Genomic DNA, 12,169 nt, shown 5'->3' on the forward strand with positions numbered 1-12,169 from the left:
CTGTTAAAATGATACTTTTGTGGTTTCAGCAATCTTGTGCTGACAGTTTGTTGACACATAAAAGTAGGTGTCATATTCCATTGTCTGGCTTAGTGAACCTGTTTGTACTTTAAGGAAAAGCATCTTGTTCACAGGGGCATACTGCTTATGTTAGAATACTAAATGAGGAACAGACGTTTTCCGGAAATACTGCAATTTTAAAAAAGTTCACTTTCTACAGTGGCTGATGCCCACACATGCTCACATAATTTAGGGTTGATCTTCTCATTTATGAGATTTTGGATTTCTAAGTTGGAAATCAGGCTCTGTATTTCAATTGGAGTAATGGGAATGGAAATAACATCGATAATATCACAAATAATTAATTAGCATACTAATGAAAAATAACTAATTGGAAAAGGTTAAAAAAGAAAGGACTGGCATGGATTTTAAGAGCACTAACAGGAAAGGAAATATTGATTGATACACAAAAGACAGTTTTAAAGTAAAATAATTATTTTGACTTATATTTTTGAACAAACAATTAGGGACTTCTTGGCAAGGACAAACGTAAACACAACAAAACTATTTCTTTGAATAACAAGGCAAGCCAATTGCAACATTACACTGATTGATGCAGACTATGCTGTGAGACATTTGCTACTGGCCTATTCTACAGACAAGTAACTGGAGATTACTTAAATTTTCTGTACAAATAAAATATAAATGTGTATAAAGGCACTGTAGGAATTTCAGCTTCAGAAATATGGTTGGGTTGTGTTTTGGCTATATAACAGTTCTCCATCCAGTTCCCTTGCAATAGTGAATTAAGCATTCCCCTAAGGCAGTTCACCTCTGACGTTCCTGACTGAAATCCCGTCAAAACCTCAGTTAATTGGCGGCCAGATTTTGAATACTTACAATTTGAAAATGTGAAATGTGACAATTTCCCCAAACACAAGTCCTTGTAACAGTGTGCCAAAATAAAGTGCCTCATAGTGAGCAAATGCAGGCAGTTATGAAGCCAAGACAAATTAACATGAGAAAGTTTAGAAATGACAAGAGGCCTCATCCAACTTGTTTGGTTAAATGTTATTAACTAATGAAGCCAATTACTTCATCCTACAGTTATTTAAAGGAGCATTGTGAGCATGGCTGGATAACTTTCTTCAGACTCCCACAACCCATTGGATTAAGAAATATATTCTGTTCCTAGACTTGCAGTAACAGATCTTCCTATTAATTTTCACTGCTGCAGGTGATTGTTTGATTGACGGTCAATCCTTTGAGCATCTATTAACTATGCTGAGTCTCTGTGTGTGCAGCACCTCATGTATATCCCTCTTGATGACCAATGACCAATCTGTCTCTCTCTCTCCCTCCTCAGGGACGTACCAGGGCCAGTGGGTGGGAGGAATGCGTCATGGCTATGGAGTGCGGCAGAGCGTCCCCTACGGGATGGCGGCCGTCATCCGCTCCCCGCTGCGCACCTCTATAAACTCCCTGCGCAGCGAGCACAGCAACGGCACCGCGCTGCACCCCGATGGTGCGGGGGCCTCGGTGGCAGGCAGTCCAGCCGTGTCGCGGGGCGGCTTCGTGCTCACCATGCACAGCGACGCAGAGCTGCTCAAGGGCAAGAAGAAGGGCCTGTTCCGGCGCTCGCTGCTCAGCGGCCTCAAGCTACGCAAGTCGGAGTCCAAAAGCTCCCTGGCCAGCCAGCGCAGCAAGCAGAGCTCCTTCCGCAGCGAGGCGGGCATGAGCACGGTCAGCTCAGCCGCCAGCGACATCAACTCCACCATCAGCCTGGGCGAGGGGGAGGCCGACCTCTCGGTGATTGAGGATGACGTGGACGCCACCACCACCGAGACCTACGTGGGCGAGTGGAAGAACGACAAGCGGGCCGGCTTTGGGGTGAGCCGACGCTCCGACGGGCTGCACTATGAGGGCGAGTGGGTGGGGAATAAGAGACACGGCTACGGCTGCACCACCTTCCCTGATGGCACCAAGGAGGAAGGGAAGTACAAGCAGAACATCCTGGTCAGTGGCAAGCGCAAAAACCTCATCCCCCTGCGAGCCAGCAAGATCCGGGAGAAGGTGGACCGCGCCGTGGAGGCTGCCGAGAAGGCGTCAGACATTGCCAAGCAGAAGGCCGAGATCGCTCTGTCCAGGTAAGACAGACTCCCTTGATGCTCTCTGGGACAGCTAATCATATAATATTCAGGAAGTGTCACAGTTTCCTGCACAGAAGCATTGGCCCCAGTATTTACACATTCTAAGGTGTCAGTTGCCATTTTCTCACTCTTCCTGCCACCATACAAGGTCATTGAAACATGGTTACTGCTGAAGCATCTTTCATCTTACTCCTCTCTCAAACTTCCATGCACCTGTGAGCTTCACTTCATTCCGTCAGTCAGCAGAACACTTTCCTCATTAGCGCGGTTAGTTAGTTTGATTAGGAAACTGTGAGCGATGGGTGTTTATGCTGATATATTAATTTACAAAAACAAAATAAACAAATGCATGTATACACACAAAAATATTCCAATTAAAAGCTGAAAAATGTGCCGGTACGGAATGTAAAACGTTGATGGCTTTTCAATGTAGCGACTCATTACATTTCCTGAGCACAAATACTAAGAACTTTGTTTTCTTCTATATGAGGCATCAACTCTTCCCGTAGATTTCAAATTGATTACTGATCATGAAATGCTAACCTGATTTCCTAGTTCACTCCATGGATATGCATCCTGGAGTTATTTCCCATTACACCACCACCTATCCCTATATCTGTACAATATTTATGGAAATGTCCATTGTAATGTTATTGACTTCCTGTCTGTTAGAAATATGTTGCAGTAGCCTGATCTATGGACAGGATCAGAGTATCCCTGATTTCCGTTTGCAGCATGGGCAGAAATGTCATTTCCGTGGATTGCTTTATATTTGTCTTGAGCATAAAGTGGAAAAGAACAAACAACAGCTGATTAGCTTGAATAAAGGATTTTTAGAATTTTCTGAAAAAACATAAAAAACTGCATTTTAAATCAATATTTTAAATTGAAATTGGACAATGGTCCCAAACATATCTACAGCCCAATAAATACAAACAATGTCCTTTATTACACATATGCACTAGTTATAATTTAGTTATAATAAACATTGAATAGTTATAAATAGTATTATGTGAATGTAATTGAGTAGTAAACAATTTATCTTGCAAAATAAATAGTTTTAATGTAAGTGATTGACTTCATTTGACAAAGAATAAAAAGGTTACTAGCCCCTGAGAGTCCTGGCATTATCATTGTCTCTGTAGCAAATTTGACACATTCCTAGACATGGATGAAATAATAAATAAATAAATTAATTAATAAATGCCCTTGAGTGAAACAGTTCAAAATCACTGTCTGTACCAGCACCTTCCTTTACCATAGTCTTTAATTTTGCTTTTGCATTCATGATTTCAAACATTGAGGGCACTATCAGACACTGAAGAGAGGCATTCCAGGAGAACTGATGTGCTTTTTCAATTCATTCTATTTGTGCTCCAGAACAGGAAGAATTAGAATATCTGAGGCAATGCCAACCCCAGTTCTCCCATTTATAAGCATGCTGGGAGAATACAGGAACAAAGTGCCACATAAACAATATTCAAGGATTAATCACATGAAGAGACAATCACACAACGTACAGAATTGTTAGGATACTTTACAATTATAAGGATAATCATGACTATAGAATGTAATTAGCAATTGTCATTACATTGTAATTTTTACAAGGGTTACTTTAAAAAAGTTTTTGAAATCAATTCTAATTTTCAAATATGATAAATACCAGCAGAAATAATGGATTTTAATAGGTGATGAGCTCTGTATCGGTTGGATTTTGTGAAGGGCACCGTGACCAACAGTACATATCGTGATACTTTGTACAACTGGTCAATAGTGGGGAAGAAAATATCATTAGATCGCTGTGTAGCAAACTCATAATTAATTGCAGTGTTACCAGAGAATTATTTGTATTATTTTTCAGTCATTGTGACCATTTGATAGACATATTTTACAACGATTGATGTGTAGGTGTTCCCATTCTGCTGATTTAGTGCCGAACGATTCGGGATGTGGCTGGACCAGTCTGGATAAATTATGTTGAGGGATGAGATTGCAATCGCACAGACATCCTGTTCTTTTAGCATGCTGCTTCCAGCTGACGTTTTCATGGGAAGTTAAATCAATAAGTGCAATTTTCAAGCAGAGAAACAAAAACTAAAAGGGCTCAGTCACGCCTTGATGGGGAAAAAAAAGGGTAATGAATAATTAAAAAATAAAATAAATCAGTACTGGCTCCCTAAGTCAGAGTAGTGCTTGCCATCACTGATCTGCTGGTTATGCGAAGGGAAGAATCAGCCACAAAATTGCAGTCTGTTTCAAAAGCCACATGAGCGAATGAAGTCGGGCATGTTTGAGAGCCTTGTGACAATCCCTGACACTGCTTGGTGTCAGATTGAGATACCAAATTCTGCCGTGATCACCTATTCTTTTGAATGTCTTGCCCTAAAAACAAATGTAATCCAGGGTCTTTAATTCTCATGCTTGTGGATCACATTTTCTTTAAGTCAATTGTAATATTTTAGAGATAGCAGTGGCATTGTAATGGGGCTGTGGAGGGCTGGAGGGTGGTGGAGAAATCTGGCAGCCGCTGGACAGAATTCCAACCACAATTATTATTAAGTCATAGCACGCACACGCAACACGCACCCACACCCGCACACCATCACTGACTTTTCAGTGAAGTGATATGCCAGTGAGGATAATTTCTGAAGCCTGAGAGATTCATAACATGAATATCAGAGCACTAGTCATTAACCCTCTGGTCTCTGGGTTTTCCACATACTGTTCTTGAGACTTCTACCTGCCTCTCAATGTGTTGAGTCAAAGTGGTTCCATGACTAAACCTGAGATAAAACTGACTTTGGGACGGGTTTATTTTTCTCACTTTGGGTGGGCATGATGCAGAAACACTTCCTCAAGGTCTGTAGTGTTCCACAGCACTGCTTGTCATTAGTAGTTTTGATTTTTCTCCAGTTTCAATCATTCTTCCACATTTCTTGTTGCCCCTTTCGTGACCTTGGGACCATGACAGATAAGGCACAGGGAAAGGAGGGGTTAGTATTGCCCTAGGAAAGGCAAATTATCACTCATCATTTCTCATCCCTGGTCTTAAATGAATCCAAGACGTTGATTACTTTTCCTGATTACTATGCTTAATCATTAGTTTATTAAGTACTTTACTACAGGATTCTTCCGTTTTGTTATGTGTTACAACATCATTGCCAAACCAAAATTATTGCAATCATCAACAATCAGAAGTCCAATATACCAAACGCCTTTACATATTACACCATTAACATTTTATTAAAATCAGTGATGAGTTAACACAGCTTTCTATAAACAAAAAGGAAAGTGTTCTGTTGAAGTTAATCCTATTCTATACATCTCGTATTATAGTTGGTGCTAGTAGTAGGAATCACACGGTTTAGCATTGCGGTCAAGCACTGTGGCCAAGGCTGGGGAACAACATATGCATAGCATTTGGGGGATTTTGCTGATTTGCATTAAAACCTAATGCCAACAGCTCCTCCTCATACTTTACAAAGTACTGACCATGAATTTGGTCTCCATGGCCCATGTCACAATAAAACCAAAAGCAGCCGTTTCATTCAAAATGAATACAAAGCTACAATACAATCAATATAGAAATGCTTTTGTTGTAGCTAAAATGTTTAATAGTGATTCAACACACAAACGCACACACTTATTAAAGGAGAGGGTTCTCTCTCTTGATATTGAAGATATTTTCTTGATAAATCATCTTGCAACATTTCAGTGAATTATTTCTCTAAATCTGTAATTTCTGGTCAACACTTCCTCTGAGAAAGGTTTTCCATGCACTCATTCTCTTGTTACTTGATACTGCCTCTTCTGTACAGTCATTTCACCAATTATCAAAATCCATTATTTGGATGATTCAGAACAGCTCAGTTATAAGAAAGGAAATGGAGTACTGTTATTAGCAATCAAGCTTTATGCTGTTGTAAAACTGATTTTGGCAAAGACTCAACAAATATGACATTAAAAAGAAGTTTAAGTTTCACATAGATGTGTCTTATGTGGAAATAACTCAAGTGTTGTAATGGTAAAAGAGTAATCCACAGTTCACATCAAAAGACAATTTAAAACATCCTTCCTTTGTGTACCTGTACATATTCCTGCTATTTATCTTTCAAACCAAAATATTTCCTGAATTGATTGTTCAGGGATAGAAAATGAGAAAACTACACAGAGAGGCCTAATTGTGGTTAACAGAATCCAGCTACCTTAGTTTCCAAAAGAGGCTTCAGACCAAAAATCTAATTTTGACTATCAGTTTATCACAGATTATGTGTGGGTTCAATGTTAGTCAATCTGAATTTGTCCTCTTCCTTAAAGTGCGATTACTCAGCCATGTCAAATTATTCACTGGCATGAATGTGGCATTACATGTAATGAACCAGTGATTCCTGTCAGGAGAAATGTGTAGGCAGACTTAATGTATAGCAGGTTTGGGGGTATCTACATTGGTGGTTAGTCTATAAATGTAACTACTTTGAATTACATTTATGGATACCCCACATTAGAATTCAGGGTCTTCTGCAGCTTGTGAATGACTGCTCCGTGTGGCTAATGGGAACTAATTGAACAATATCTTGTGACGTAATGTAGGTGAATATTGGAATAGCGTGAAATGGCAAACTGAGCATGGAAGGAGAGACAGACCCATTTCTCCAATTTGAATTAAAATGTGGCAACCAATGACGATGATCTACATCAGAATCATGCATAAGTTGTGTAGGACTCAGGTTATAATCAATTAACATAATTAATGCCCAATTAAATATCAAACATGTTAACAGCTCTATAAGATGCAGTTGTAGAGCAGTGACTAATGTTGCACTAAGGCTGTGAGCCACAAAATAAATACAAAACAAAACAGAACAGAACAAGGAGCTGAATGTGTATGTGTACGATCCAACCAACTATTTGTTAACCTGATTGGTTCTCATTTAATGTTACATAGTCCTGCCATATCCAAATAAGAAGTTAAAATGCAAAGAGGTACACAGCAAAACAAAGACCCTATAATGGTTAACCCATATACTGATGGAGACAATTACTAAACAAATATTTTTTGAATGTAAATTGAACTTGAAAATAGGCCCATGTTTCATAGGGAGTTAGAACTCAAGAGGAAGTTGTAGAAGATTTAAGAATATAGGATATAGAGCAAGGATATAGAGTGAGGTCATCGTTGCAGTATTTCTGGGTAGTGACAGCATTATCCTATTGCTTTAATTGCCTCACCTGGAAGTGGGAGAATTGTATGACACAGCGTGGCTTGGAACAGCTAAGCTCATTACTGACCAAAGCAAGCATTGTAGGTCATCTTTAAATGGCAAGCAGGAGGTAAACATGTCAAAGTCATCATCGTCATCTCTGCAACTATGGCAGGTGGCCAGTCTTTCAGTTGAGGCACTCTGCCCATGGTGCCTTAATGAAGAATTACCCTCTAAAACCACAACTGTGTGTCCTCCGAGTCTTTATGGTTACACCAGACACAAATAACCAATCCAAGACACTACCCACTAAAAACTGTTCCCAAAATACATACCACAGTACCCACAGTACACTGCTCACAGGGTTACAGTCAGTTGCAGGACTATTATGGTGCTTCAGACATCATATATTTAATGATTTCCCTTTTCAGTTGCACAAACAAGAGTGCAACAGAAATAAACAATATAAACAGCAGCCTTTCAATATACAAGACATCTATCTCTCTTGTATTAGTTTTGTGTATTTCACCTGTGTTTTCCAGTCTGTTCAGTTCTTATTTCTTGACATGTCATGACAATGCTATTCTGATTCTCAGCAGGTGGAACTCACACTGGACACCCATGCAGTATGTTGTGTGGCAAAGCAATGGTTTTCCTGCAGTGTGATAACAGCTGTAAGATGGGATAAATATACAGTAGTAACTCCACTTCTACGAGTCTTTATTGTAAACCCAAATATCAGGCTTTCAGTTAGCTGGAAAGTAATCCTTAAATGGCAGTTGGTACATATATCATGGTATTCTCAAGTTAGGTTGCAAAATATGTATTTAGCTTGAAGTGGCAATGGGAAAGCAAAGTCTCGAGACCCAATCCCATTGTGTAAAACAGCCCACAGCTGAACACAGAAATTATATTTTGTTCTCTTGCTTCCACAACTCCACTTTTCTCTTACTTTGTTCACAGCCTGAAAATGAGCATCAGTTGTCACTGTTGTGTTCAGAGTATGTCATTCAAGACCTGAAGGCCTTTTTTGACAAGCGACCAAAACCAGTTAAGTAGCCATAAAGAAAGTCTATATAGGGTGAAATCATAATTAAAGAATTTTTGTTTGTTTGTTTTTTATATATCTACACATCCTAGCCCACAACTTCCAAGTCAAAGACATTTGTAGAAAATTAATAAAAACATAAAAAAATAGCTTGGTTGGCTAAGTATCTACCCCCTTGTTAATGCAATCCTAAATTAGCTAAGGTATCGCCTTCAAAATCATACACCAAGTTAAGTAGCCTCCACCTGTGATAAATTGTAGTGATGCACATGATTTCAGGATTCATTCAGCAGATCCTGTAGGTTCCCTCTGCTGGGAAGTCCATTTCAAAGAAAGACTCAACCATGCAGCTTTCAAAAGACCTCTGGGATATAGCTGTAGAAAGGCACAGATCAGGGGATGGGTATAAAAAAAAAGGCATTGAATTTCCCTTGGAGCTCGGTCAAGATGATTATTAAGAGGTGGAATTTGTATGGCACCAGCAAGACCTTGCGTAGATCAGACCATCCCTCCAAACTGGATGACAGAGCGAGAAGGAAAATGATCAGAGAGGCTACCAAGAGGCCAATGGCAACTTTGTAAGAGCTACAGGCTTTTATGGGCAAGACTGGTCAAAATGTGCTTGTGACCTACAAAGAAGGAAGCCATTACTCAAGAAACTATAGACAATAGTTTGAACTATGGAGAGAAAAAAAGAGGAGATTCTGTAACCATGTGGCAAAAAGTTTTGTGGTCTAACTAAACTAAAAATTTTGTATTTATATTTTGTCTGATGCAAACCCAACATGGGACATCACCCAAAAAACACCATACCTACTGTGAAGCATTTATCCAATGATGATATTTCAGTTTTGTATTTTTAATATATACTTTTTCACAATTAAAACATTTTTCCCCTTAGCAGTCTGAAGTATGGTGTGTAGATAAGTAGGAAAATTGTCCTAATTTAAATGCATGAAACTGAGGCACTGACAACAAAACGTGAACAAAAAAAATTCAAGGGGGTATAGACTTTCCATAGCCACTTTATAAATATATCAATACATGCAAGAGTTCTTCAAGGCAAGGAGATGGAGTAATTCCAGCCGGGTCAACAAGCCAGAGATATACAGGTTAATAGGAGAAAGGAGTTCCTGTTATCGGCATTCATCATTTCAGTTACATTTTGGTTGTTGTTTTAGTAATCTTCAGGTCGGATTGTTCTTGGTGAGTATTATGTCACAGCTGCTGTCTGCTATGTTAAATCATCACATCTGACAGGCCGCTTACATCACTTCAGAGATCTGGATGTGAAATTGTGACGTGAGGACATTCGGGAATGTTACCATGAAGGCCACTTCCTCAGTTAAGCTCATTGTTCTTACGATGCAGATGTCTGCATAGGACTCTGTTGGTTTTTAACAAAGGGAAATATTGTGTGACATATGGAAGCCCCTTGGCTATCTTTATTAGCAGTGGCCTAGTCACAAGACAGAGAGCATGCCAGTTCTCACAATGAGGCCTAGGGTGATATGAAAGCAAGATCAGATAGTATGGACATAATAATACTAATACTACACAAAATACTCCTGTTGAATGATTTGTGTGTGCACTTATTTGTTTAGATACCTATTTTTTAAATGTTCATTTAATCTATTATTGCCATAAAAGCACTAACACATGCACCATATTGTGAATAAGATTCTACTAAGATTCTGCGTTTGTAATTGGCTACTCCTGTGCTTAATAGGAGCATATTTGATGCAGTCTAATGCATTATTTAATCAGAAACATCTTCAAAGAACAACCCTTTGAGTTTTAAATCCTGTTGTTATACGACTGACTTTTCTATTTTGTTTTGAAGTGGAAAAGTAGAACAAATATAAATAATTTCTTCTCGATAGTATAAATACATAAATAATTCAACCGATTTAAACCAAACAAACAAGCAAAAAACTCTTGTATACTTTCTGATCAATTACAAATCTCCACAACACAGGCTCTTTCTGGCTGCATTCCTAAAGGGTTAAAGTGAAAAGGTTATGCTAGGGGAGTTTTTATTGAACTAATTGTGAAGTTTTTTTTTTACCAATACAGTTTCTACAGTGACCTTAATTAGAGTGCACAGTTTGATTTGAGCTGTTCAAGGTTTCATCTCCTTTAATTAAAGGTAACATTTAGAAAAATATATAAATAATAAATGGGAGGGTAGGATGTGTAAGGTTATCCTGTAGCATGTCTAATAATTTATTTTGGAATAAAGAAACCTCACATCCTCGGTAGGCTACTCTGATTATATTAATCTCTCAGCCATAGAAGAAGAAGAAAAAAAAAAACAATAGTAGATTGTAGCTTCCTTTCTTTGAAACATGGATCTCGTTTAAATGTGTTTCTTCAGTCCTGACATGTCAAGCAGTACCATTACCAAGAGACATTAGCAGTAGCCCTCATAATGTCTACTAGCTCTTAACGTCTTTTCTGCTCTTACCTCTAGTGATTTGCACTATAGAAGTGGCTATTCATTTCAATCTAGGATATTGTATCATGTTTTTCTGAGTTTAACATAGACTAAAAGTAGCTGCCACACCAGTGGGCTCTAGGGTTTCCCTCAGTATGAAATTGAGAACCAACCCTGTATTAGAGCAGATCTAGAAAGCACATTCTAGAACATTACTTTAACATTAAAGGATTTCTTTAATCACTTATTATGGATAAGAAAACATGTATCTTTAATACATAAACTAAACCACTGTTTATATCAAATATAAACATATATCTAATCTATATATAACATATAAATAAGTGTGTTCTTTGTGACAAGCATCATTATGATTGACTGTCAATAGTGGTAAAGGGTTACTTCAAGAACTGTATCTGGTTGCATCAGTTTGCAAATTATACAACTGCAATAGCACTATATACCTATGTACAAATAAACAAACAAATGACAGTACAGTGAAGCAATCCAGGCAGAGACTAAAACAAAGACAATAATGACATTTTTATCCTGGATGTGAGAGATAAAAAGCGCTCCTTTACACACACGCTCCATTAGAGCCGATAATTTGCCTTCACTATTAAGGAATACAACAGGCTTCATTTAATGAGGATTAAGGCAGGACCCACAGTCGCTCCAGCTCGCCTCCACTTCACAACAAGTTTAACAGTGGCTCTTGGTGGGACTAATCCAACCCACAGGCAAAATCAGATGCTCCCTGATCTACTGGTAACAGCCAAAGAGCCAGGGGGGCTTGTGGGTAGGAAGGGGGGTGGGGAGGGAGGGCACCCATCCTCATGTGTGTGCAACAATATAGCAGTTCCTGGAATCAAGCTGGATAGGAAACAGGCCAATTATCATGGAGTGAGAGAGCAAGATTAAAGGCAAACAGACAGGTTACCCTGGGAGGTGAGCAGAGACGGGGGAGGGGGGTCAATATGATGCTCACAGCCATGCTGACACATTGCAGGTCTTGGTGAAGCCAGCCGATTACGAGGACCCCCCAACATCTGCCAGGAAGAACAGTGTGAGATTTAAAGAAAGAGAGGGGCCAATTCTGATGTCATGGAAGAGTCAGTGATTACTTTTAGTCAATTATGTTTCACTGTTCCGAGTCCAGAGCGTGTTAAAAATAGAAAAAAAAATAGAAATAATCACTATAACTCATCCCTAGCAATAGTAGGGTCAGAGCTGGGATTGATTTCACTCACAGGCAGGACCGGGCGTATAGGCAACTGTGTGTATTGAATCTCGGAAGCATTTTAATCAAGCTGCACAACACTCTGAGCAGACA

The 12,169-nt window shown here is 39.0% G+C and overlaps 1 protein-coding gene across 1 annotated transcript in view; it reads left to right on the top strand.

Annotated features, from left to right (window-relative positions):
* The window catches only part of jph3b (junctophilin 3b), a 53,135-nt gene that overhangs the window by 14,172 nt on the left and 26,794 nt on the right, over positions 1 to 12,169 (top strand). The window contains exon 2 of the mRNA XM_066713829.1: positions 1,367 to 2,147. Coding sequence (XP_066569926.1) covers positions 1,367 to 2,147 — 781 coding nt within the window. The remainder of the gene's footprint in view (positions 1 to 1,366; positions 2,148 to 12,169) is intronic.

Source organism: Amia ocellicauda, chromosome 9 (assembly GCF_036373705.1).
Source record: "Amia ocellicauda isolate fAmiCal2 chromosome 9, fAmiCal2.hap1, whole genome shotgun sequence".
In the NCBI taxonomy this organism is placed as follows: domain Eukaryota; kingdom Metazoa; phylum Chordata; class Actinopteri; order Amiiformes; family Amiidae; genus Amia; species Amia ocellicauda.